Raw genomic sequence first — 27443 nt, forward strand, 5'->3', positions numbered from 1 at the left:
ATTTATATAATGACAGCACTATTAGGTTCTTAAGCAATCACACTAAACGTTTTAAGCAGATAAAGCAAAGAAAAATGTTCAACTAAACTGTGAGGAAACAACTACGGCAGACATGAGGATGAAATGCGGACATTGTTTTTCAGAAATTTTCAAAACGGATGACCATTTTCTTGGTAAATTAATTTTTCTTATTACAAAGAGCAGGTAGAGAGGCAAGGCAGATACAGACTGAGGGACATGAAGTGAAGTAAAAAATAACTTAAACACATCTCAACTGTTGAAGCAATAACAATAGTACAACCAAACAAACACTGTAAATACATTTGCTCGGACATTTTCCAAAAAGAAAAGCAGAAAGTCTATTAAATGTAACGAGAAATTATTTTTTTTTATTTGAAATTGTAACAGTAAAATGTTCTTAACGGACTCAACAGAAACATTGCATTCAGCACAATATTCAGATGTTAGTCTAAACTAGAAACATTACCATTGCTGTAACAATTATTATGACTGCAAAAGGAAGTAAAAAAAAACAATTTGACCTTTACATAATAATCTCTCAGTGGCATTTATATAATTTAAACGTGGGCTTCGTTTTAACTAAACACATTCAAGCACTTGAACTGAAACTGGAAGTCTGATTAATATTCTTATCAGCCCTGAGTTTTGTACAATATTTAATTACAGAAAATTTGCATTGAACTAAGATACTGTACAGTATCCTGTGAAAAAGGTGTGCAGCTGTTAAAGCAGGTTTTGCATTTGTACTTGTGTTATCTACAAACTCAAAAGTCTGTATGCTTTAGTACTACATGGGTCGGTCTGTATTAACATTTGGCTAAACAATAAATTTTAGTACCTTTTGAGATGAAATGACAAAAATAAATGTCTGATTAAGCAAAAAAAACAAAACAACATAAAACTAGAATCTTTTCTGCAAAAAGAGCAGTCAGCTGCACATATCAGACTGTTTTTCAAATGAGGGAGCCGTGCAGTTACGATGGCGTCACTCCAGCTTCAATGTTGGCAGGCTGGTTTGTCTTGTGGAAAGGGGTTTCTTTGTATATAAACCAACAATTTCCTCCCCACAGGATGAGGTTAAGGAATCCAAATATCTGCAGAGGAATGAGGAGAGAAATTGAAAATTAGTCAGAAAGGATGCAGCTACAAGTCTTTGAGAGAATTAATGTTTCTAACATCATTGACAGTTTGCAAATTGATCTTCCTTTCCATTGTGGCTCTGGCTTCATGTTGTCCTGCTGGAAAGTGAACCTCCACTAAAGTCTCTAAGGATTTTTTATTTTTTTTTCCCAATATTGCCTCGTATGTTGAACGTCTTCCCATTAACTCTGAGTAACATCTTAGAACCTGCATAAGAAAAAGAATGAGGGTGTGATGCTGCCACCACCATGATTGACTGTGAATTGCCAGCAATCTGTTTAACTCTGGCCTAAACTGATGGGAACTTGTTCATCCACATGCTTGCCTTTTGTTTTACACGACATGTGGGAAGCTGCAAGCAGAACGTCTGACGTTTTTCAGGAACATCTTTTCCAGCCTCCCATTAATGGGACAGATTAGTTGAGTCCATAACTAAAATTGCTGCCGTCAACAGATTCTCTCACCTGAATGGTGAATCTCTGCAGTTCCTATTTGTTTTGGTTACCCTGAATCTCTTCGACTGCTTTTCTGACAGATGCTTACGTTCCTTGGTGTGTCAGTGAAGGATGGTAGTTTTGTGAAGCCGTTTCATTTTTCAGAAAGAAAACCCCGACCCTCTGTGACGCTCAGACCTTGAGATATTGTTGTACAAGTTAACCCTGATGATTTCTGAAGGAAACTGGTTGCACTGAATTTTACTTTTTGGTAGCAGAGTCTAAAAAAAAAAAAAAAAAGCCAAAAAATGCACACAACACTTTTAAGACCTTTTTAAAATTTTGATTGAAACCAATGTTTTGTTTTGTTTTTTAATTTCGACTTGACAAGTATCCCCAACAAAACTCACAGAAAAGACAGTCGTTTGTGCAAAACATGGAACAGTTCTGCCTACATACAAACCTGATTTTCTTATGCAAAGAAATGCCAAATTGTGTTCCAACTCACCACAGAAGCATTTAATTTGCCCATAGAGGGCAAAGCTCCTGGGGTGCAAGTGTTGTCTTTCTTGCAAACTTCAAGAACCTGGGAAATAGTTTCAAAACTAGTGGCTGATTTGACATCAGTCAAGCCTCTAGCCCAGGCGGAGGATGATACGAGCCACAGGAAAGCCAAGGATGCAGTCACCAGCAGATCCTAGAGAAACAGCAAACAAGGAAGAATAAAAACAGGTTTCATCTCGTGTTTAGTTTCAGCGCCATACAAAAACAAGCAGGCTTAATAAGACAGATTGTTTTTTTTCCCCCCCTGATTAGATTGAACCAACCATAACACTACAGAACATGTCTGAGTAGCTGTTTATTAATCATTGGATGTGTTTTATGCAGTTCAAAAGAAAATAAGAGGAAGGCAGCTGAACACGGGGAAAAGAAGCCCCTGGATTCACACCTCCCAATTTTTAAAGCATGACTGAAGCAAAAAATGTCATTATTGAAAGTTTTTCTTATATATATATTAAACTCTGTAGATTTGACAACACCAACTGTTTTAAATCATCTGCACTAAGTTATCTACAAAGATTTTAAAAAACCAACATGTATCTACATGTTTGGGAAAGTGGATGTTCTCATCATAAATTAATGAGGCTGTCTGTACATTAATGAAAAACAAAAGGTAACTCCATTTTTATGTAAAATAAAATAAATTAAGGAAAACAAAATCATAAATAAATATTAATTTTTTTTCCCCTTTTTGTGAAAAATTTAAATGATCCGTTTTGTTTTCTAGTCACGTTTTAAAATAAAAACAAACAGCATTTTTTTCTTATTCCTAGGCAGAAATAGATGTTAACTCTCATTGCTTTAAAACATGGAAACGCAAATTAAAATATTTGTGTTTTTCAAAGAAAACAAAAACTGACTTAAATCTTGTTTTTACTCACTTCTATATCTGTTTCTTTTTTCCCATCCAGACTCCACAATCTAGTTGAGAGTGTGGGTTTTTTTAAGTTGTGTTGTTTTTTTTGTTTTTTTATTATGGCTTTATACATTTACAAACTTTCCTACAAGTAAAACAAAATGAAAACAAGCACATCTTTAAATCCTGAACAATAGTCCAGAGAAGCTTCTCTAAGCCAATGTTTTCAGTAAGCGACAGATTCCTTCTGCTGTGGCCGAGGTTCCTCCCAGTCACCCGCCTCACTAGCTTATGACAACACAGCGATATTGCTCCTCCAGCGTTGCCCGTGGTGCTTCCTGACAGAAACGTTTGCACAACACCAATGTCCTTCATTTGCTTGTGAACCACACCCTTCACAGTCCTTCACTCACACGGCTTTACTACACTTTCTCCGAACTCAAGTAAGATTCAGGACGAGGGTGTAGATACCATTATTCCACGACTTGAGGTTTCTTCCGATCCACATTTATCAAGTCTGTTTAAACAAAGCAAGAAAAGGATACAAGAAATCCATGCAAACGTACCGTGATGGGGCCTCGAGTGGATTCTCTGTACAAGCGCTGATAGCCCAGATAGAGGACTAACGAGGCGGTGCTGTAGAGAAAAGCCAAAACCCCGATACAGACGTAGAACTGTGCAGAGGACGAGTGATCTCCGGTCAGGAAGAAGTCTTTTGTTGTTGCGTTGGGATCACAGCTAGGAACCGTATAGGGATGGTCCATCAACCTTTGAACACAAATGAGCATTTTTTTTCCTAAGAAATCATAGTTTTGAAATAATTTTGCATTGTGAAATGGCTAATATCTTCAGTAATTCTGTCAAATAGTATAATTTTAAAGCACAATTGAGTAACTATGTGACCTTCAGTTGTTATAAAAATTCTGTATATGTCAAACATGACTTAAAAGAAATTTAACTTCGTAATTTAACGCCTTGAAATTGGGCCTACATCTTTTTGAGAAAGTCCTGCTCCAACTTTCAGGAAATCATCACATCACTCTTCTTTTAACCCTTTAACAAAGTTTGGAGCAGCATTTCACCGAGAAGTAGCTCATACAAAGACCTCGGCAGGCATGCAGATCCACCAGGTGTTCGCTAAATGCTGCTGGCTAGTCTGAAGGAGCTGAATGTGGGAGTCGCAGCAGAGGGCTGCACTTTGAGGCAGAAATATGGAAACTGCAGCGCTGAGGAGGGAGTCCACCCAGCCGTTTTGCACAGCTGAATGGTTGCCACGGGAGATTAAAGGATTTCTCAAACATGCATGAAATAATCAAAGCAACACTCCGGGTACGTTTCTTTTGAGAAAATAACATCAGAACATGATGTAAAGCTAAAAAACGTTCATTTTACATAACACTCCCCCTTTAAATCACTAAAAGCAGTTAAAGTAGGGTAAATGTGAGTAGCTCTTAGACTACCGCTGTTCTAAGGATTTGTTCCTTTTTCTACAAACTCTTGGCAATACGACATCTGAGAGGTAGGGAACAGTTCATGGTTTTTAAAAATTACAGACTGCGCCTTTAATGCAGCAGGTTTATTTGTTGTTTACTGTTCTATAAAAAAAACTGTTACATTTGCATCTCTTTTTGCTTAAGATTTTAGTCTAAATGCCTATTTTTTTTATCTTGAGGTAATCCTAGCAGAAAAAACTCAGACCAATTCCTGATTGGGTGACCTGGGATTACTTGGACGTACCTGAACGGGTAGTTGAATAACGCAACTACTTCCTTAGGTGTGCTTCCTTTGCACACGATGTTGAAGCTGGTGGACCCGCTGTAACCTCCAGTCGTAGCGAAGGCGAATATGGAAAAAACCTGTAACCACAGAGGGGAAAACAGAGGAGACGCACAGTTGGAGAAGAGAAATGAGGAAGAGGGTGATGAAATGAAAAGTGCTGATCTAATGCTCGTATACATGAGCGCATGCTTCCTTGTGTTTGACGTGAAAAATGTTGACAGGAAATCTCGATAACGCGATTTTCAATGTAGGGCTCACTCTCATAAAAAAAAATGAAACGAAAAGGTAAAAAATTGCGAGGCAATGGATAGGTGAAAGCTGCAAATGCTTATCTTAGATACTGCAATTATTTCCCGACATGTTTCACAACAACTGCCCACTTCCACCCGGAGCTGCAGAGGTTTGGCCATGATTCAGTCAGACATAAACCATGAAACGGTAACGCATTCCACGCTGAAGCTCAAATAATAACTCCTCTGGGCGTGGGGAGGGTCACAAGACCAACTGCCTAATCAATTTGTGAGGTATTTCTGGCAAGCAGAGATGAGCTACCCACGTAAACACACACCCAGAACCACACGGGCCATATGGAGAGGAAATCCTGTAAAACTCACCCATTCTAGCACACGGATGAACGCTAGAGGCTCCTTCAGGGGTCCAAAGTCGAGAGTGAATCCTGACGAGAGCACTTTCTAATAAACGTAAATACAGAATATGTTAGAAAATATGAAGAAATCTGCTTCCGAGGTGGGCTTATCGAGGAAAAAAAACAACAAAAAAAACAGAGAAGGAGATCTGCTGGTTGAAAAACAAAACTATTATCCTGGTCTCCTCTGAGTGTTGTGGCCCCTGATGTTACCTGAGCTACGGATTCCATGTTCGCTTCGAGGGAAAAACAGACTAATAAAACTTATCCGCTTCTTTTTGGCCTTGCAGCTCCGTGCAGGCTCCTTGTATCGAGTCAAACTTTTCAGCGAATCGCAGTGGCTGACACGTGATCATAGACGTTAAGGCGTGAAGAAAAGGGGACGGCAGAGGGCGCTGCTGGGAAAGCGAAGAAATAAGGGGATCTTTTTTTTTTTTTTTTTTTTTTTTACACGTCATGTGGACTTGATTTTTAATCCTTATCCAAAACATACATACAAGGGTTTTATTAGTTTTGTTGAGAAGAATTTCTGAATTAAATCGGATTTAGCCAAAAATGTCTTCTTCTCTAATGCAAAATCAGACTACAGATAAATGATTGCATTTGTGGAAGTCGCTTCAACAGATTCCTGGAGAAACATGAGAGTTCTCAGTCCAGAAGATTCAGGAAAGTACTCTTTAGCGCTCTGGTGACCATAGCCTGTGATGAACAGCCACTTCGCAGAGGGAAAAAGCTTTTTACACAACTGGTCAAACGTTTTGAGATGCCTCAATTTGTCAAAGTCCCAGTGCACAAAGAAGTGAAATCAAACTACAAAAGAGCAACTGAGGTTAAAAAATAAATCACAGAATCAGTTCAAAGGTCAGCGTTTATTCTAAACTTCAGTCTCATCGAAGTTGCCACCTTTTGCAGATATAACGGCTGAACAAACTTGTAGATGCTTTTTCTATGTGAGAAATCAAAGACTCTTCTGAGAGTTCTTCCTGTTTCTGTTGCAAAAATGTCCATGAGTATGTGGCTCTTGAAGGTTGCTTTGCTTTCATTCAGGTCTATCCAAACTTCCAACACCCAGTTTGAAGAGATTAAGTCTGGAGACTGATCTGGATACTCCATGTTTTCAAACTTATCTTTTTTTTCTTTATGAGCTAGTTCTGGCATAGTTTGGATTAATGCTTTGGGTCATTATTTTGCTGTACGATGAACCCCTGACAAACTAGGAACCATTCTTTCCCCTACTTAACAGCGTAGAAAGATCCTGCTTGAGGAACTGAATATTTCAAATTTTATTTTGTCAGTCCATCATACTGTCTTCCAGTTTTCAGAACTCCATCAGCATTGTTTCATGGCCCCGTCAAGCCTGTTTATCTCATTCTCACTTTGTAGCAATGGCTTTTTTTTTTTTAACTCATCCTGTTAAGCCTGAACCTGGAAATCTTCCTCTCACAGTTGAAAATTAGATTTGTTTACTATGACCACAATTAACGACCTAATCTGTTAACTCTCAGAAACTGGTCTCCTGATTCAATTGTGGCTTTGGGTTAGCCAGACCTCTTCCTGTCAGAGTTTGTCCTAGGGGACTTTTGATGGTTAACCCCTTACCCCCAAAATGCCTACATGTTAGGGCTCCATGAGGACACCGGTGTTGTCATCATGACAGAGAAGAGATTAAGGAACTCACTTTACTTTCTTTGCCTTTTATTCGTAAGAAAGGCCTACTTTTTTAAGTGTCACGATGGCCTCTATCTCTCTTCCATTCTTACTTGCTCTTTTTTTCCCACTTCTGGAAAGACAAGCAAAACTTTTTATTGCAGTAAAGTATTCAAAACTCTGCAGGACCTAAGATTCTCACCACAAGTCAGATTTGACTTCCTGCATCTGGCCGTCCTGTCCCACTTATGTGGAGAAAAAAAACCCTGCCGCCTGGTTAGACTGGTAATCAAAGTGCCATGAATGAGGTCCAGAGTTTCTTTGTGGGGATGGGAGAAACATAACAAAAGAATAATTGTCTCTCTCCACAGCACTCTGAAGCCAATCCTCTTGGCTGGGCACATGACATCCTGTTGTAAATGTGCCAAAAAGCACCTGAATGACTCACCAACCTCAATGCATCCACTGATGAGAAGTTGTGTTTAGACTGTGGCCAGAAAAAAAATAAATCTGCAGAAATGCATGAAACAGACCTGATGGAAATGTGGTTTCTGCATCATCTGTTGCTAATTTCGCCTCAGACTGAGATTGTTTTAACTGTTGCAATAACTTGTGTAAATTCCTCTTAACAATGTGCAAACTTATATTTAGTATAAACTATTAAACTTAGCATACAGTGCCTTTTTCATCTTTACTAATATGATCTGGTTTAAAATTACTGTAAACGGGGCTAATATTCTTTCCCAGAGAAAGAATTTCTTCAATAAACCCACAAGTGACGGATTGCTGCAGATTCATTTTGACATGAACACGTTTTTCCACTCAGCTCCATAAGACTAGCAGCAGCAGCAAACAGAAAACATTTGGTAGAACTGCGGGTCTGCTGACCTTATCATACAAACTACCTCTCAGTCCAGCACTTCTAAGAACAGTTGTTCTTAGGAGGGAAGCTGTTGTGATGACTGAGAGTCAGCAAGGGCAGAAGCTTCTGAAAGACACAGAGGCCAATTCCAAGGCGTCACATTACAAAGTCAAATTTCTTTTAAGCATTTTTATAACAACCAAAGGTAATATAGTTACCCGATTGTTCTATAAAATGGCACTCTGTGCCCGGAATATACATAATGCCGCCCCTTTAAGTGGGTAATATACATCCATTTCATCAAGCACACATTTCTCTATTAAAAAGATAAAAAAACGATGTAATATTCTAATCTTACATGTTGTGTTTTCATTTGCTGAAAAACATACAACATTGAAAACCTCAGCCCCAGCCTACTTAATCTACAAAATGTGTCTCACTCAGTAATTAAATTTTCAGAAAAAAAGCCCAAAAAACTTTTCAATAGTATAGTTCACTGGTATGAACCTGCATACCTGACCTGGTCACTGAGGCCATTTCTAGAGATTTTATGAGCAGTAACTGGAAAACAAATAGGTTGGGTGTGATGGGGAGTTTGTTGTTCCACAATATTTCACTTGGAAAAAAAAAACTTTTACTGGTTTTACTGGTTTTGTTACTTTGGTAGAGGCTAGAATATATGTAATGTACGTGCTCAGAACTGGGCTGAGGCATGAGCGAACTGAGCCACTGCTGGCACCCAGACCATCAACAGACCCAACCCTCCTGTTTGACTGCCGGGAATGATGAAGATTTTCAATTGTTTAAAAATATATACGGTACTTTAAAATGCATAAAGAAAAGATCTTCATAGCCAATAAGTTGCAATTATTCTCAATTAATTTAAGGACCAGTTAAACCAGTTAAACTTGACAAAATGTTCCAGTTGTATTAAAACACTGTCAGTGCTGACTGTAGTGTGGTGTGTTTAACCCCATTGGCTCCCAAATCAGAGTCTTCTTCAGGCCTCATTCACCATTGGGCCAGGCCCAGAGCACATAGTTAAACTAAAGAAACCTTTTTTTTTACTATTCAAAAATATGCAGACACAGATCAAGTAAAAGAATATAATTACTTTAAAGCCAACAGACTTAACTTACTGAATGGACATAACCACAACAATAACCACATGCCTCCTTCAACGAATAAGGGTGCTTAAGGGTGCCTTTCTTGTAGTTTCTGCCTCTGGGCACAGGCTATATTTCACTCTCTGGAGGAATGCAGCCATAAAAACAAGCTGTGTGGTTTTGAGAGCAAATTCAGGACTTCAGTAGCACACAACTAAGATAATAAAGAATACAGTTAATGATTTAAAGTAAATATTAAAAATTGCCCCTTAAGTTGTTCTTAAAACCTGATTGACGCATTTTATTTTTGGTTACGATAAGATGCGGCATTTCTTCTGCTGTTTTTTTGTTGCTAGTTCACAGACTTGCTAAACAGGTTGAGCCACTCCGTGAGCAAAAAATGGGAAATGCAAACACTTACTGCTCTGCTCCTCCCATCTCTCATTCCTTGTCAGAACTGTGTGAAGGCATTGATCAAGACTTGTGGTGGGGAGCAGAAAGGTTGGAAAACCAGAGCATGAAGGTGTGAACCTATTGTGTACTACTGCAAAAAAGAGATTATATTCAATTGTTGTCATTTGCAACTTGTGATGAATCATCCTAGTTAGAGGAACACATTTACTATGATTCAGGAAACACTTTTTATAGTTCTCTTAAGCCGAAACTATTCATAATATAATGTTATGTGAGCATGCTTGAAAAAAAACCCCACACGGGAATGTGAGATACTTTTTGCATAAATGTATGAACTCTTACATATTATTGTGTTTTGCTGTTACGTGCCACCTTTAAACAATCTGGAAATTGATGTAGTTTTTGTATACTGGCCAATGATTGAATATTTGGTACTTCTACTGCAGTATGGTTCAATAATAAAAAATGGACAAAAATGATCCCCTTATTTTTATTAGTATTATTTCTGGGGGGGGGGGGGAACAACAACATAAAACGTAAACAAAATAAAAATACAAAAATAAAATAGACAATCACCCCTCCAAAAAGGGTGATGTGGTTTTATTATCTTGCTTTATTTGAAGACAACTCTCACATACTTATATGACAGAAACGAGGTCGGAAATGTTAAACCTTTTCCGAGACATTTTCATCTTTTCATCTACATCACGACGAAACGGGCTTAAAATAGGAATAAATGAAAAGTAGTAAATAAATGATTGACATGATGAACTCATTCTGATGATCGCATCAACAGCCTACGTATGTATAACAATTATTTATTTTTATTTTTTCTTCTACTTACCACCACCTGTGCTAAGGTCGATGCAGCATGAATTAATTTATAGGCTGCAGTTTTGCTGTTCTCGTCGTTATAAGCTGCGTTGTCAGTAAAGGACTCTAAGTCTCTTTCAACGTTTTGCTCTTTTTGTGCTCAGACAAAGTTTAGACTACTAGATAGAGCTGCATGGTAGTAGCTATCGCTCAACCTACCTTGACTGTCTTTTGACAGCTAATTGTGCAGTCCAACCTCTTCTTTAGATAATTTAACCAAACAGAAAAGCCAAGGGGTTGGCCATGCTGCACAATAAGCCAATCACAAACGAGCACAGCAGTAGAAATGCAGGCCATTTGTCTTACTGTACAGTGTATCATGTTGGCTGTGGAGCGGCAGCGCGAATAATTGGTGTCACACCAACCGGTTTATTATACGCAAAAAAAAATCAGATAATTTTTGTTTTTGCAGTTATTGTTTGTTTTTTCCCCTCCTTGCCTGGGAAACAAGGACGTTCTTTGTTTTCAAAGCAGGTGCAGTCGCTGTCAGGACGACTACTGTTTTGTTGATGTCATCCGCGGCGGAGCTGCAGCGACCTTCAATTCTTCAACGAGCCCAGGATAAACAAAGAGGGATTTAGTGCTTTTCTTTTCTTTTGGGTCGCCTTTCGCTTTTGCCGCTTTCATCAGCTGGCAGGATGGGACTCCCGCTGCATTGTCTCCTGCTGCTCGCCGTCTGCGCTCTCCCAGCCGGTGGCTTGGATTTCCAGCCGGGATCCAAAGCTCTCGGACAGCCGGTGTTCGTGAGGCGCTCCGTGGAGAAGAGAGCCGCGCAAATCGTGAAGAGGTCCCTGCCGTCGTGGCTGGGCGCATCGCACCACCACAGGATACGGCGAAGGAGCGTCGACCAAGGCGAGTCGTGCAAAAAGCACAAAGAGTATCCGAGCAAGTTAAAAGACAACACCCACAATGTAAGTTACCATCAGAGGTCCTGTTTCAAGTCGCAGTCTGACAATTAAACTGCGCCTTGGGAGGGAGGATAGTGCGCAGGTGCTTACCAGGTGCACGAATAGGCCTAATGGGCTCTTCCTGGTAGATAAATTGAGCTTTTTTTTTTTATTATTTCATATGCTTAATTGCTAGATGTCACACGGGCATAACTCTTTTTCATAGAGAAAGAGAAGGCCAGAAGCATAAGAGAATTAGGGCCTCTAAACTATCTGGAGCACCCCCCCCCCCCCAAAAATGACTTTATTGCTACATAGAGATCATGAGTTAGTATTTGCTCATCAGCAATTGCCTGTGTATGTTTTAGTAATAATAAAATGAAATCACAAGCAAAGACATATGAAATTGTAAACGCAAATCAAAACTAAAGTGCACCTTTCCAGTTCCTCAATTTTTCTCAGACTATAAATAGAGATGCTCCAGTTTATTGCCTCTGCAGTTGTATTTCCCGTAAGAATTTGGCACAATGTAATAAAATCAAGTTAAACAGTCAGGCCTGTTTATGCATCCCAAAAGGTTGCACTAGTATCTGACACACATTTATTTTCCTTCTGGACCACACAGCATCCATTTGTTTTCTCTTCTGCCCAAACTGCCTGAACGCTGACAGGAAATTTGAAACCAGTTGAAATCCTTGTGACTGACGGTGTGTTGGTTATTTTGTAATTAAAAGCTGTGCTTGTGCTGGGGTAGTTGAAGCACTTCAGAAGCAGGAAGTGTTGTTAGGTAGCAGAGACAGAAACAAACAACAAAAAAACTAACCAGGAAAACCAGCTCATAAATCTTCTCTTCAAAAACAAAACCAGAGATTAAACAAGAACCATGTGCTGCTTATTTGCATGGCTCACCGGTGCCATGTGATCAACTTTGCATGGCGTACTTTGTATACTTGGCTCCAGTAATCTCAGGCCGAGAGAGTTCCTGGAGGCTCAGCCTTGTCTTTCCGCAGAGGTTACCATCCAGGTCCCACAGGCACTGGCCTGCTTTCTGCATGAACAGCTCTCAGCACAGTGTGTGATGAGTAATGGGCCCACAAACTGTTGTTTAAGAAACGAATCTTGAAGAGGCAGCAGGTCTACATTTGACAGTGAATTCAAAAGTATACTTGATAAAGGTGATTCTGTCTGCTTTCTGAAGACTTTATCTGCTGCTAACCTATGAAAATTAATAACATTATATAAAAATAAAAAAAATACCCCAAGGTATTTTAAAGTAAGCATAGGTGTGTTGGTACCAGTTTCAAAGCATTGGTTGGTTATCAGTGTACTGTTTACACTGTTCATAGTCAGTCAGTAGGGTTAAACAATGCTATCGCACTTTGCTTCTCACGAACAAAAATGGCTATTTGGAAATATCACTTGGTGAAAAACATGAAGAGACATGATGTTGGGGGGGATTTACCATCGTTACCTTTAAGTAGGGCTGTTTGAAAAGCTCTGGCTGGCAGCAAACGGCAGCATATCTGTGAAGCAGGTCGGCTTCTGGACCAGGTAGCCCAACAATTAATACCATCTTATTACGTTTATCTTAATTTATGAGAAATTGGCATCTGCATTATAATCACTTGGAAACTTATCTTTATGGTGGTCGGCCTATGAAAATCAAAATTACAGTAAGTATCCATCCATTGCTCTCAAAGTGTGCTGTAAGCAGAATCTGTGGTGCTTGGACTGTGTTCACTCACACTCATAATAAATGTTTGTAAGTTAAATGAAAACGTGTGTTATAGTTGAAAGCTAGCCAGGGACAAGTGTAGGTGGCTAAAAGTGCTGTGTATTTCATTTACCTCTCACATCTGAACTTGGATCTGGAAATGACTTGGCCACATTAATCACACTCGCATGCACACGATTGTATCAATATGTGTTGGTAACTGTCATTTAGTCCCATTTTTGCCAGCTACTGCATGTGATAAGGATGTTGACATTCATCCGATTAAGCTACTCTTAAACAATTGTTTGTTCTCTTTTTTTCTTTTTTTTTTTTTCTCAGTATACACTGAATGACCTGAGTGGCTCCGTGTCACTGGCCTGGGTTGGAGATGGCACAGGGGTGAGTGTTGTACCCATCGGGACATGATCGAGTCAAATATGTTTGGTTCTTTTAGTGTAAGCCAGTCTGCAGGCAAATATGAAGATGTTTTTGTCACGTCAGAGTTGTACGACATTACTTGTGTTTCCTTGAACCGTTGTTCTTCGCAGGTCATACTGGCTTTGACCACATTTCAGGTTCCTTTCTTCTTGTTGAGATTCGGCCAGTCCAAACTCTACCGTAGGTAGGTCTAGTAAACTCGCCTCGCTAGGAAGTTTGCCTATTGCATGTCAGATTACATCTCATTGTTGTTGCAACTTCTTCTCCGCCAGTGAGGACTACGGGAAGTCGTTTGAGGATGTGACCAACTTGATCAACAACACCTTCATTTCAGCAGAGTTTGGCATAGCAATCGGCCCTGAGAATTCAGGCAAAGTAAGCCACATCCTCTTCTTTGCCACTACCTCATCTGGTTGTTTTTGACTTGTGCAAACAGAACCACTGCAATGGTGCCTGAACAGCAACATTTGAACTCTGGCTTTTAGGTGATCCTGACGGCTGAAATCTCTGGAGGAGATGGGTATCGGATTTTTGTCTCCAGTGACTTTGGGAAGACTTTTGCCCACCTGAACTTGCCTTTCAAACCCATGATGCAGATCTCATACAACCCTGAGAACTCCAATGTGTTGGCAGTCCTCAGCATGAGGGTAAGAAGTGCATGCAGATGACTTTTAAGGAAAGAAACAGAGTTGGTTGGACAGTAATAATGATGAAAGCCCGATTTGTTGGAGCAATTATGATGCAACTAAAACGGACTTGAATTAAGTTCAGTTCAAAAAAACTTCTATTAATCCTAAATGAAAACAAAAAGCACTGTTGTTCTAACTGTGCACATTTCCTTTAAGAGTAAAATAATTTAGGTTCTTGTTAGATGATTAGCTAATGACTAGTTAGCTCTAGCTGAGAGGCTGATTGGCTTCTAGCACTAGCTCAAAAACTAAATGTTTCATAGCAGTGCTAAATAAACTAAGTATCATTAGTGCTCATTGTTATTAGTTTGATTTTATTTATTTTTTTCTCCAATGATTTTGCTAAATTGGACTAAACTTTTCCTGAATATGTGTTTTATTTTTGTTTTTTTAAAAAAAGGAAACTTTAGTTTTTAATTCTTATTCCGAAAAAGTTTTGGGACACCTGTAGTTTGTAATTGGTTACTTTCTAACTTGCCCATGTCTAAACTGGGCAAGTTTAGACATGGGCAAGTCTAAATGGTCAGTCATATTATTCATGTGTTTTTGTAATTTTATACTTTCATCTAGAGAAAAAGGTTAATATGAAATACATTTGAGAATATGTTGAAGAAGGGAGTTACCCAATTAATTTATGATACTCAAACACCACTTTGTTTGCTTAGCGTTTATTTATTAACAATCTCTGAGGTTTATGAGCTTGTCTTTCAACTTTTGTTTGAAGCTCACAAAAGTTTATTTTTTATTTTGTATGAATTCTTGAGTTAATGATTATTTTCTTTCTCAGAATGAACTTTGGCTTTCAGAAGATTTTGGACGCAACTGGAAGAAAATCGCTGACATGGTGTGCCTCTTTAAATGGTGAGAGACGGCTGACACTGAACTCATTTAATATCCACTATAGTTTTATGTGTAGAAGCTTTTATAATCTGGTGCTGTTCTTTCATTTTCGGCTGTAATAAAGCTTGAGTTTAGGAAGTTGGTTTAGTTCCTACTCTCTTTGTGGCGTGAGGTGAATAAAACAAATATTTTCAAACCATAGACTAAATGTGGTTGACACATACTGAATGTGCTGAAGTTATTCTCATGCCTTAAGTCAGATTCAACTCTATTCTGAAATGAAGTTTGCATCAGCTGCCAAACATGCAGTAAAACTGGATTGCTCTGCTGGTGCCAAGCCTTTCTTGAGTCCAGGGTTGTTTTCAAACACACTTCCTTTTGCTTATCGCTTTGCAACCTTTTTGTAGCATTTTAGCTTCAGTTTTAATGCTGTAACGAGTCACCTGACCTTTGGAAAATGGTGTTCACAGGAGCTGTTTCTGAAGCAGAAGCTTTTCTTCCTTAATCAGAAATGACACGTCTGAGCTGGGAGCATGAAAACATGGTGCCTTGCTAAAGTGTTCATACCCTTAAGTTTAACTAAACTTGAAGGATGCATGGTTTTCAGTGCTTTTTAAAATACAAATAATAAAAAAACCGGTTTCGTATGACTTTATTGAGCCTCCATTTATTCTGATACCTCTAAATAAAATGCAGTGCATCTAATTGTCTTTAGAAGTTACTTCATTTGAACATGTATGAATTAGGGGTGCATCGATTGCAGCTTTCTGGCCGGTCGCCAAATACCAATCTTTTAAAAAGCCTAACTTGGCGATTCCGATTTTGGCTGATACCATTTATTTTGTCTGAAATGTTGCTCAATAGATCAAGAAAGTTGCTGAATTGGCAACAGTGAGGAGACTATTGTTAACTGTAAATGTGCAAACATGACCTGGTCAGCCGGTTTGTCAGTCGAACTTCTCTCACGGGAGAAAAGAAAAGCACAGTGGTTAATTTTTAGACTTTTGCAAGGGTTGATAACATCGGTGAATAAGATCGGCTTCACATGTAAAAATCGGCCGATCACCTATCTCCCAAAATTAAATAAATCAGCACAGATAAATCAGTGCACCCCTAATATGACTCAATACAACCTCACCATAAATCCAGTTTTATTTGCTAGGGAACATTGATGAGCAAACAGAGAGACCAAAGAACACAGCAGGCAGATCACAGAGAAGTTCAGTTCAGTTCAGACGATCCTGTGACGGCAGATAGTAGAACAGCAAAAACCTATTGAGAAATACGTGGCCAGTTAAAATGACAGAAGAAGAAGGGCATAGATCAAAGAAGCAGCCAAAAGGCTTTTGGTTACCATGCAGAAGCTGCAAAGGTCAGGTAGGCAAATCTAGTGACAAGACAGCCATCATTTGTGCCCTTCACAAATGAAGCCTTTATGGAAGAGTAGTAAGTTTAAAATTAAATTTAATGGTCGACATTTAGAAGACAAAAAGAAAAGTAGCTGTGATCATAAAGTGAGGACGCCAGCAACATTTGAAAATTTGCGAAACCAACTTTTTTTGCGAAACCAACTTTTTTTTGCTGAACCAACTTTTTTTTGCTGAACCATGTTTGAACTTTTGGCCTTGAAGGTTTTATCCAGACACTTTAGGCAAAGTTGAAACATTTGGAAAGCTACCTGAACACACCGACATGGTGATGACCATGCTTTCCTCCTGCTGGAACGAATGTGGCGGTCAGAGTTGATGGGAAGATGGACGGAGCTAAGTTCACAACAGTCCTAGAAGAAAACTGGTTAGATGAGCCTTTCTTTCCAGCAAGACAATCCAATTTGCAAATAAATCTAGACAAAAATGTCAGACTTTTTTTATGTACAAAGTTGGAAAAGATCTATTCTCCAGCTGTAATTTCAGAAAAACTGTGTTCTGCAGAGCATAATTTTAGAGGAACGGATGCATTAGCATAACAAACTTTTTAAAAAAGTATCGCCACATAATTTTCAACAAAATGCTTAATGGTTGTATTGTTAAAAAACACATTAAAAAGTTAAATTTTAATTGCCTAGAAATTTTGCTCAGTCCAAAAATTGCTTTATTTTACATATTTATAATTATTAATCAATCTTTTAAGACTTTCAACTGTGTGTTTTATTTACAACAGCGGAGAAATAAGTAAAACAAAGTAACTTTTTCCCCACTCTGACATTTTAACAAGTAACAATGGGAACAAAGCTGTGTGCAACTTATTTTTCCTCACATAGCGTCTCTTCTTTTGTCTCCTCCATGTAGGGGAAGAAAAAATACCATCTTCTTCACAAGCAGCCAAAATGGATCCTGCAGTAAGTGATTCCTCCCTTAGCAAAATTGAAACGTGCTGGGCTCCAGCATTTCACTCCTTCTCCAGTTTTTCTTTTCGTACTTTGTTGTGGCTAAGCTAAGTGTAGTTAAAAGTATCTTGGGTGTCTAGAGGACAGGATAAATGATTCAAACAATAACATCCAGCGATACTATAAAATGTATCAAGGTGGTAAAAGTTGATGTCAGATGAGGCGAGGAGCTGGTCAAAAATGCTACATGCTCTGACTGTTTCACATTTCAATATTTCTGATGATTTCAATGACCTGCCTTGCATGATTCAGGTGACAGGGGAATGTTGCAGCTAAAGAGAAGCACAGACTTGGGTAAAACCATCAAGACTGTTGCCAGCAAGATCTTCTCTTTTGGCCTGGGTGGACGCTTCGTCTTTGCTTCAGTAATGACGGGAAAGGTCAGTCTAAAAGAGAATTTATTTAAGGCTGTGTGATTAAAACATCAGAGGAGACCTTTAGTTGTTTAGTCCTTTAGGTTGGTCAGAAAATTCGTTCTTCAGGTAATTCCACATCTAGATTAAAAAGAGAAGTAATTGACGTAAAATGCCAACATTGCATTTTAGTATCACACTTCTCCCATAAACTTGATAGAGAAATGTACACTACAAGTACCTTTTAAAAATATCTTTCGCTATTTGATGCGTTTATCAGAACCATCTGAAATATTACCTGCCTGGGGAAGCTATTTGCATAGGATGCACACGTTCTTTAGAAACTAGAAAAAAACTTTAGAGAAAGTCTTATTGATTTCCTCCTCCCCCAACTCTTCCTTTTGTTTTTATTTCTTCAGCAAAAAATGTCAGTAAGTTTTCATTCAGAAAAATGGAGTTGATAAGTTTTTTTTTCTGAACAAAACAGTAACACTAATACTGTCAGTGTTTATGGGATCCAAACTAGAGTTCCTATGTTTTAAATGAGCTCTTCTCTGACCTGAACTCCTTTTGCTTCTCTGTTCATGCAGGGCACTATGAGGATGATCCACGTGTCCGTGGATCAGGGTGAGAGCTGGAACATGGCTCAGCTCCCTCCGGTCGGCCATGAGCAGTTCTACTCCATCCTGGCAGCAAATGACGACATGGTCTTCATGCATGTTGATGAGCCTGGAGGTCAGAGCAAGTAGTAACTCAGATGTTTAATAAAACGGTATTGGTATGGAGCTCTTGTAGACATGGGTATGTTTGATAATGTCTCAAGGGAAGTACTTTTGTAAGATGTTTACATTTTAAGTAAACAAAACAATAGCATTCAAATTAGTTACCTTGTTTATCCGATTTTGCACATGCAAAACTTTGCCTGTGGTACTGATTGTCAAGTTTGATAACACGCTCATATCAGTTTTAACTTGCACCAGCAGACAATGTAGCTGTTTCTTGTCATTTTTGACACTTTCAGAACTTTAACAAACTACGTTTTCATCCAATCCCTCTAATACCCTTTGGGCTGATGCCATTTAGATTTTCCTGCATATCTGTTTTCGGTGCCTACATGCTCCAGTTGTAACACTACCCTGCCGTGTTTATTTTTAGATCCTCATCAGGTCCTGTGTGATCTTCTTTTACAGATACGGGTTTTGGTACAATTTATGTTTCGGACGATCGAGGCACGGTCTACTCCAAGTCACTGGAGCGTCATCTTTATACGACGACGGGGGGCGACACCGACTTCACCAACGTCACTTCCCTGAGAGGAGTCTTCATCACCAGTGTGTTGGCAGAAGGTACTTTGTGTTTCTAAGTATGCAGATGCTGGAATAACTCACACCCGTCTTACACGTATTCACATTTTCTCACAAGACACATTTCGAAGTGTAACTGTGAAGTGGAAGAACAAAACTGCGAACAAATACTTTGTAGAAGCACCGCTCTGTGTAGACGGAACTGCAAGCCTTTTGGGTTATGTCTCCACCACATTTGCAAATTTAGAGGTAGAAACATTGCACATCCTTTCTTGCGAAAGGGTTCATATTGGATTGTTTTAACTCAACCTAATCCTCCAATCAACTCTAGCAACCCATAATATCATAAAATGTGGGAAGGTTTAAAAGAAAGGAGGTGAACACTTTAGCAAAAGACTGTAGCAGCCTTCAGATTCTTCTTAGAAACAGACTCGCACACATTGCTCCTCCACTCCACACCCTCAGAAGTGTGTGAAGTAAATATTTAATTAGACACTCACTGTTAGACCTGCTTCTCATCCCTGCTTTCGCATTGTATTGATTTGCCTGTTTATGTGTTGAATTTATTGAATCAAGCTTCTTTTTTTTTTCTTGCTAACATTATTCCTGGCTTTCGCCCTCGGCTACCTGTAAATGCGTTCTCCTTGTGTTTTTTTTTTTTTTTATCCATTTATTTCCAGATACCTCTGTTCAGTCTGTGGTGTCCTTTGACCAGGGAGGAGAGTGGGTTCCCCTGCAGAAACCTGCCAACACCAAGTGTGACACTACAGCCAAGGATCCAGACAAGGTATAATTAGACAAAGTTTATGTTCTCAAGGTTTTTGCACATCTGCAGGTTCAGGTGTGAATCTAACCTTTGCAGCAACCGCATATCACTTTGGATTGTGTTTCTCTTGAATCTACAGTGCAGTCTCCACATCCATGCGGCTTACAGCATTGCTATGAAGCTGGACGTCCCCATGCCGCCCCTGACGGAGCCAAACGCTGTGGGTCTAATCATAGCTCATGGTAATCATGTTGACCCTGCAGGACAGAAATGTTTGAAACAAACCCGATTGCTTTTGGCGCTCTGAGCATTTTTGACGTGTTGTTTTTTTTTTGTTTTTTTTTGTTTTTTTTTCAGGCAGTGTTGGGGACGCCATCTCGGTGTTGAAGTCTGATGTTTATGTGTCCGATGATGGAGGCTACAGCTGGATAAAGGCTCTTGATGGGCCCCATCACTATGCCATGTTGGACTCAGGAGGGCTGCTGGTGGCTGTGGAGGACAATGGCAAACCCATCAACAAAATCAAGTGAGTTGTTTAGTTAGAATGAATGTAAAGCCTGGGGTGATTTGGTTCTGTAGCTTTTGTGATTGGATATATAAAATATTTGGCCTCTCACTTCTACACCAGCGAATCCCTCTCTGCAGGTTTTAAGCCTGTAATTACTGGATTTGCTACTAATTCAGATGAATCGTATAAATATCAATGCTTTGTGCAAGCGAGCTCCACCCTGTCCTTTCTTCGACTTTCTTACTTTTATTCTCTTTAACCTTCCTGACAGATTTTCCACCGATGAAGGACAGTGCTGGAGTATTTACACATTCACCAACGAGCCAATCTCGTTCACGGGGCTGGCTTCAGAGCCGGGAGCTCGCTCCATGAATGTCAGCATCTGGGGCTACAAAGATTCCCTCATCACCCAGAACTGGGTGTCCTTCACCATCGACTTCAGGGAACTCCTCACCAGAGACTGCAAGTCATGCAATAAAAGAGATTACTCCTAATTCCTAACTGCATGTTTTCAAGTACTTTGACCTTACTTATGATTTTGTAGGCAACGATGACGACTACGTGCAGTGGTTGGCCCACTCTGATGACATCAGTGACCCGACAGACGGCTGCATGCTGGGTTACAAAGAGACGTTCTTGCGGCTCAGAAAGGACTCCGTGTGCTGGAATGGACGTGATTACACCGTGAACACACAGCCAACTCCATGTGCATGCACCCTGGACGACTTCTTGTGGTAAGTTACAGAGAAGGTGTTTCTTTTCTTGTTCAAACCTGAAAAGTGGTTTTGCAAATATTCACGGCTCTTAAGCTATGCCACAGTTTGTGCAAGAGACGACGACAAAATAGTTTCTAACGTGTGAAGTAGAAGAAAGTTATGCATGGCTTTCAAAATCATTTACAAATAAAACCTGAAAGGTTGTCATTCAGTCCGTTACACGATCCCCTGAATGAAATCCACTTTAACAGTGATTGTAGAACCTAAATTGGAAACCAGGGAAGGAGTGCATTAATCAGAAAAAGGCATCCAAGAGAACCACAGCTCAGGAGGGAGAATCTGGTGACGGGATAACTGAGTCATGTACTCTGGTAATTTAATAAGGAGTGGCAAGGAAAACTGTTGAAATGGCACCAAATCCTGTTTTCAATCCAAGCACCGTGTGTCTAAAAACTACCACTGCATCATCCTGAACACGTCGTCCCCACAGTGACACGGTAGTGGAAGCATCAGGTTTTGGAAAAACTTTTCCTTAGTAAAGCAGCAAGGCCAAAGATTCTGCTTATAGCAGAATATGAATTATTGTCGCACGTTTCAGATTTTTTTAAATTCAAACAAACAAAGAAGAAAACCAGGAGTTTTTATTTTTTATTTTTTTTATTTATTTTTTTTCTCTACAAAGCTGTTATATGGAAAATAATTAAATGGCATGAATACCTTATTAAGAGAGTATTGATCCTGGTATTGTGTGACTCCTTGCAGTGACTTTGGATACTCTCGTAAAGAGAACAGCTCTGAGTGTGTGGAGCAGCCGGACCTGCAGGGCAAAGTGTTGGAGTTCTGCCTGCATGGCAAAGAGGAGCAACTGCAGACCAACGGGTAAGGTTTCAGATTCTGTCAAATTCGAGTTTAATTACATCGCGAAGGTTCACTTCCCAAGTGATGTATTGGCATCACATGCGTTAGCTCTGTACTTTTGCCATTAATGCTCCAGAACTTGATGTAGCTGGTTTCTAAGTGAGTAATCTCTGTAGGTTTCTGGAAAATTTGTCAACCAGAGTGTTGGTGGAGTTTTAGGTGTTGCATTGTTGATTTAGCTGAAGCCATACTGGGTACAAGGAGGAAGTTTGTGTTTTGTGTCAGTGCATGACAATTAGTTCCTTAAGAATCGGGAACTAATTGCGATGCAGAAAGAAGTGAAAGTAAACTAATGATGATTCACAGTGAAACTTGTTTTAAGAGTGAATATTACTCAAAACTAAATATTTGGTGAGTTTTACTGACATACAAGTACATTTCTAATTGCTATATAGCTTAACAATTATTATTACACATTGTACATGCAAAGAACAGCAGATAATTCAGACATGTTTACTAAGGATTTACATTTTTTTCTCTTGTATTGTTTTTTGAAGTCAGTTAAAAAGATTAGTTGTTCTTTTCTTATGCGCAAATCCCTGAACACCTATTATAGACTTTCATGCTGGACAACTCTAAAATAATCTGTGTTTTGGTCCTCAGGTACAGAAAAATCCCTGGAGATAAATGTGAAGGAGGACAGATGCCTCAGCGTAAAGAGATTGACCTCAGTAAGAGATGTGTCAGTGATCTTGTATCTCCAGAGCTTCAGGTTGGTGCCTCTGCGAAAACAAACCGCAATCGTTTGTTTATCTGTGCTCTGGTTCTGTGTTTGCATTTCCCCACATTTCTGTCCGTTTGTGTTCTCTGCAGACAGACAGTCACTCCTCCAAGTCTGTGGCCATACTGTTAGCAGTCGCCGTCGTCATGCTGCTGAGCGTCGCAGCAGGAGTGGTCTTTGTCAGGAAGTACGTCTGCGGCGGCAGGTTGGTGTTTACCGGCTCATTTGCCCTATAAACCACAGGCCTAATGTATCCTCTCCTCACATTTTGAATGGTTTTTGGTTTCCTGACAGTCTTTTAAATGTGTTCTGCAGGTTTTTGGTGCACAGGTACTCTGTGCTGCAGCAACACGTTGAGGACAACGCTGCAGACGGGATGGATGAGCCGCTGGACACCAACCACGCCCCCAATGGCAAAATAGAGTTTCATGATGACTCTGATGAGGTATGTCGGAAAAAAACTATTTCTCCTTAACATAACGTAAAATATCACACACACACACACACACACAGTCTTCAGGTTTTCTACACTAAATGTAAGCTGGTTTCTTTCTGTATAGAATTATAAATACTGAGCAATAAAAGTAAATTAAAGAGTACATGAAGGTTTTTATTTGCAATAAGCAGAGAAGTGCATCTTTTTTGCATCATCTTTTCGCAAGTGACGAATATGTGGAAAAGGTTTGCATTTTTAATTTTAACTATGGTGAATGTGTGATTTTTATAGTGCATCCCTTCCTGAACTGTTGGTAATATCACTGGACTATTGCAACAGCCTTTATTTGTTCCAACTGCATCTAGTACAAAATACAGTCTTATATTGTCACTGATTTTTAAATGCTTGAACAAATCTCTCCAGTTCTAATATTTCTCGTTAACGGTAAAAAGCAGATTAACTTTTAAAATCCTGTTAAAGTATTAAAGTGTCTGCTCCTCAGTATGCGGAAGAATTTGTAGTGGAAGTTAAACATTAGGGCGATGGCCTTTTTACCACCCTGAAAGCCTTGGAGCTTATCTCTAAAGATAAATCATCAACACGCCAGTGGAAACATTCAGAAAACTGGTCAGCAATTCGGGTTTTTCTGCTTTAATGCCAATAAAGGTTATATTTGGAATTGAGTCATTTTACTTTATTCCATTTTTTTAATTTTTTTGTTGAATTTATAAAAATATATATTAATCTACCAGAGGTATGAACATCTACAGAGTCCTGGGGGACATGGGAATTTTATTTTTTTTCTTTTGTTCCCTCGCAATAATCTACTGATCAGTTATGTGACATAATATGTGACAAACATACTGTAAGCCCTTCTTAAGGTGGCCGCCGTACTTTCTTCCTTAATACAAGGTTATGTGAGGTTTTTCCATGCATGTTAATATCTCTTTGTGAAATATGTTATATTTTTTTCTTTAGTATAGAAGGCATCACAAACCTGTGATGTAAACAGAAACTTTCCATAAGTAGGAAAGAAATAAAAATACATCCAAACTATTTGGACTGTTTCTGAATTATTATCACGGGTAAAAAGTTATCTGACAGTTTTAATTGTGTCTCTGTTGTGTTTGTAGTCTGAATGGCTTTCAGTGCCGTTCCATCTTAGCCTTAATAGACATAAACATGCAGTAAAAAGAATCGATTTTCAATCAGTGTTTTGGACCAAACTTGTTTATTATTATCATGAACTGATCAGTACAGTATTGTGAGGAGCATGCAAAGAAAAAATTTCCCCCGTGTCCCTGGAGGGCTCTGTAAACATCAGATCTGTGCATGAAATTTAAATAAAACCTGGTGGCCTTTCCCAGAAAACAGAAAATCAATCGTCATGATCCAAAGCATCTTGACAAATGATCACAGAAGAAACATGAGTTAATTTAAGGCTTTTTACACATCTTCACTATAGCTACCAATCAGCATTGAGGATTCTGTATATTTGCAATAGTGATAATTGATTATAACTTTTTACTAACCCACTATCTCATAAGTAAACACAAGACATTGTGATAATTTATTTAACAATTGAAAAAGTGAAATGTTATTTTTTTTTATTATTATTTATTAAAGTAAAATCAGGATTATATTTGTTCAAGTTCAGATCATTGCTGGTTCTAGTCAAACTACTGGCTGAAAAATTGCTCTGTTTCGATGCAAATGCTTAAACTTTCATTACTTTTAACATGAGTGTTTCATCCAACGATCCCTCAGTTGTATTAGTTTGGCTGAAACACTGAGGTCAGTGTTCCAGCGCCTCTGGAGCCGCTGATTGTTCTGGCCAGCTTCATTCTGAGCAGAGGTAAGACTCGGCTCGGGTTAATTTATGAGAAAACCTGTAGTAACCCGAAGCGGACATTGCCTCACCCAGACGCAACACTGAAGCTCTGCAATACGACACCGACCTTTTAAAAAGGCGACACAGAAACTAGTTATCTTCACACTGTGAAGGGATCTTGGAGATTAGACATATGTACGTCACTTGTGAAACTGAGTTGGGTGTGTTTTTGTGTACAGTGTCTAATTTACCCAGAGTGTTGGTTCTGGCCTCAGTGCTGTGCTGTCTTGTGTTTGTGCAGGATCTGCTTGAATAGCAGGCGCCACCTCTTAACCAAGCGAGCAACAGGTTGTCCCGCAGCCAGCCGCTGTTCCTGTCACTCTCCTCTCCAGCTACTTTTTCCTTTCACCCTCTGATGTAAACTTCAGCCTCAGCGACAGAGACTCTGCTGTCATTGGCTAAGTCAAATGAATGTATGAAGGCTTGCTGAGAGCTAATGCCGCAGTTGGGGAGAACCATGAAGGAAATCATGTTTAAGGTGTCGGTTGTACTGAATAAGTTTTAAACTTTCAGTTATTGATTTCACTAAATGAAGAAACAGCTGAGCTGCTGAGAAAAATTGAGTAGCGCACTAGGAATGAAGGAAAAGTGAGTTGTATAAAGTCTCCTCTGCTTTACGGGTCCTGCCTCTTCCATTTCCTGGAAGTGCTCCTGGAAATCTTTTTTTTTTTTTTTTTTTTTTTTTTCTCTTCCACTTTTGAAGATTTGTCTTTGTTTTTTATCACACACTTGTACATAAATACAGTTTTCCTTTAACTGCTTCAGTCAGATGTCAATTTGGAGATTTCCTAAAGGCCCACAACTGGCCTCTGGCTAATATTAATCTTCACAGATGAGTTGAGTCTTAATCCCTTCTTTTATCGAAGTATTTTCCCAAATTGTTTCCATGTTTGTAGAAATTTCTCCGGTTGGTGAAATCTTCCATACTTCTCTGTGTTCTTGGAGTACAAGTATGTAGATCTTTGCATTGCGGTGAAGTAGTAAGAAGAGATGCACCGATCAGTTTTCCCGGCCAATACTGAGTCCTATTTTCCAATTTTGATACATATTATTATTATTTTTTTTTTTTTTTCCCCCCTCCCAGTTTGACTACATCACAGAAGTTAGTAATTTTAATGCAGTTTTATTTAAGAGGTGGAAATATGGAATCCAACAAAAAATGAGGAAATTATCTACATTTAAGCATATTTTCCTTTGCTTTCTCATTTTTAGTGAAGACATTACATTGAATGCTTTTGACTGATATATTCATTGGCCATAAATTATGTGAATTCTTAGATTTGACGCATTTAACAGGAAAAGTAGGAAATCATATTTTTCAGTATTTACTTTACCAATCACCAATCGGAGCATCGGCCTGATTCCGGTCTCTTGCTGATTGATCGGTGCATCTCTCATAATAAGGCATCTCTATGAGGTTTGATAGCAATAACCTGTGAAGATTTTGTATATTTAAGACATTTGTCCATGCATGACAAAACATCTCTTAGAGTTGTTGGTTGTCTTGTTAAAGCTCAGACTGCAGTTCTAACTACTGAAAGCACAAAAGCCCCCTTGTATGTTCGGCATTTGTCGATCATTTTTCCTAAACGAGACCTGTTGTAACAGTAGTGATCACTGTAATCCTATATACCTGTGTTTGTAATAATCTGAGCAGTTTTTCTACTTCTACTTCTACAAAATATGACATATCTTTTTGCATTAACTAGAAAACCAAATGCATAAAAAATAAAATTGGTGATGAAAACATAACAGCAATGCAAAGAAGGTAATTAATTGTGTAAATGTTGTAAAGCATAATTACTGTAGCCTGGTAGGGGTTGGATGAGCTGCAATACAAATGTTAATGTTTGTTTCTGGTTGCGTCTTTTACACCGTTTTATCTGTAACCATGTCCACCACGTCTCTGATTTGTCTTAACATTTTCACACAGTCTTGTTTTAAATACTTTATAGGTTTACATTATTTATAACCAGCTGGTGTAGAGTGCAGTAAATTGGATGTGGTTGAACAAGTGCCTGGAGTGATAATCTGATATGTGGCCGGCGTCCACCATCCTATTAGTTTTAACAGTTAAAGTCGGTGACAACCCCAAGCTGCACTTATTGCCCCAACGAAGACTCCTGTCGCAGTAAATATCTATTTTATACAGGTTAGTGCTAAACCGCATGTAGAAATGTGAATGATACTTAAATCATTAAAGGTTTTTAAGCAAAAACTATTTTGGGGGGCTCATATTAAAATTGGTTCTGGCTGAGATGGTTTGACAAGAAATTAAGTTCAAAAGAGAGGTTACCATGTAGCTGCATTACACTGGAAAATGAAATCTATTTAATGAAGCTTTATTGCATTGTGTTGAAGAAAACATGTTTTTCTTGCATTTTCAAACTGATGTATCGGTTTTAAAAAGTCTTTGTGGTTAGTTGTGTAAATATTCAAGTTTGAACATTTGTAACTGCTGTTTCTCTTTTCTGTGTATTGGAGGCTATTTTCTTTGGGTTTGGCAATAAAGTCATGTTCCTCTTTTTGTGTTTACT

General features: G+C 38.9%; 2 protein-coding genes across 2 annotated transcripts; one reads left to right on the plus strand and one right to left on the minus strand.

The window, feature by feature from the left end:
• Positions 1-369: 369 nt before the first annotated feature.
• On the minus strand, positions 370-5824 carry sypl2b (synaptophysin-like 2b). Its single transcript, XM_044127137.1, has 6 exons — positions 5651-5824; positions 5406-5483; positions 4750-4868; positions 3579-3780; positions 2104-2292; positions 370-1115 (listed from the first exon to the last, which is right to left on the minus strand). Exons 1-6 carry the CDS (start codon positions 5666-5668, stop codon positions 996-998), a joined length of 726 nt encoding a protein of 241 aa, XP_043983072.1. The 5' UTR covers positions 5669-5824; the 3' UTR covers positions 370-995.
• A 4384-nt stretch (positions 5825-10208) lies between these two features.
• Positions 10209-27431, plus strand: LOC122837069 (sortilin-like). The gene is made up of 20 exons (XM_044127142.1): positions 10209-11250; positions 13280-13339; positions 13489-13562; positions 13651-13753; positions 13864-14025; positions 14855-14928; positions 17196-17245; positions 17546-17673; positions 18237-18381; positions 18837-18992; positions 19631-19737; positions 19856-19958; positions 20074-20242; positions 20496-20686; positions 20769-20958; positions 21703-21819; positions 22462-22570; positions 22672-22784; positions 22895-23024; positions 25148-27431. Exons 1-20 carry the CDS (start codon positions 10978-10980, stop codon positions 25160-25162), a joined length of 2469 nt encoding a protein of 822 aa, XP_043983077.1. The 5' UTR covers positions 10209-10977; the 3' UTR covers positions 25163-27431.
• The last annotated feature ends 12 nt before the right edge of the window (positions 27432-27443 follow it).

Source organism: Gambusia affinis, linkage group LG01, assembly GCF_019740435.1.
Source record: "Gambusia affinis linkage group LG01, SWU_Gaff_1.0, whole genome shotgun sequence".
NCBI classification, from domain to species: domain Eukaryota; kingdom Metazoa; phylum Chordata; class Actinopteri; order Cyprinodontiformes; family Poeciliidae; genus Gambusia; species Gambusia affinis.

Bases quoted from the DNA above. Each gene is read 5' to 3' on its own strand.
- sypl2b (XM_044127137.1), bottom strand. The intron at 4,869-5,405 runs GTGAGTTTTACA...CTGTGGTTACAG, and splicing joins TCATCCGTGTGCTAGAATGG to GTTTTTTCCATATTCGCCTT. The intron at 2,293-3,578 runs GTACGTTTGCAT...CTGTTTCTCTAG, and splicing joins CCACTCGAGGCCCCATCACG to GATCTGCTGGTGACTGCATC.
- LOC122837069 (XM_044127142.1), top strand. From the start codon at position 10,978: ATGGGACTCCCGCTGCATTGTCTCCTGCTGCTCGCCGTCTGCGCTCTC. The intron at 11,251-13,279 runs GTAAGTTACCAT...TTTTTTTCTCAG, and splicing joins TAAAAGACAACACCCACAAT to TATACACTGAATGACCTGAG. The intron at 18,382-18,836 runs GTCAGAGCAAGT...CTTCTTTTACAG, and splicing joins GCATGTTGATGAGCCTGGAG to ATACGGGTTTTGGTACAATT.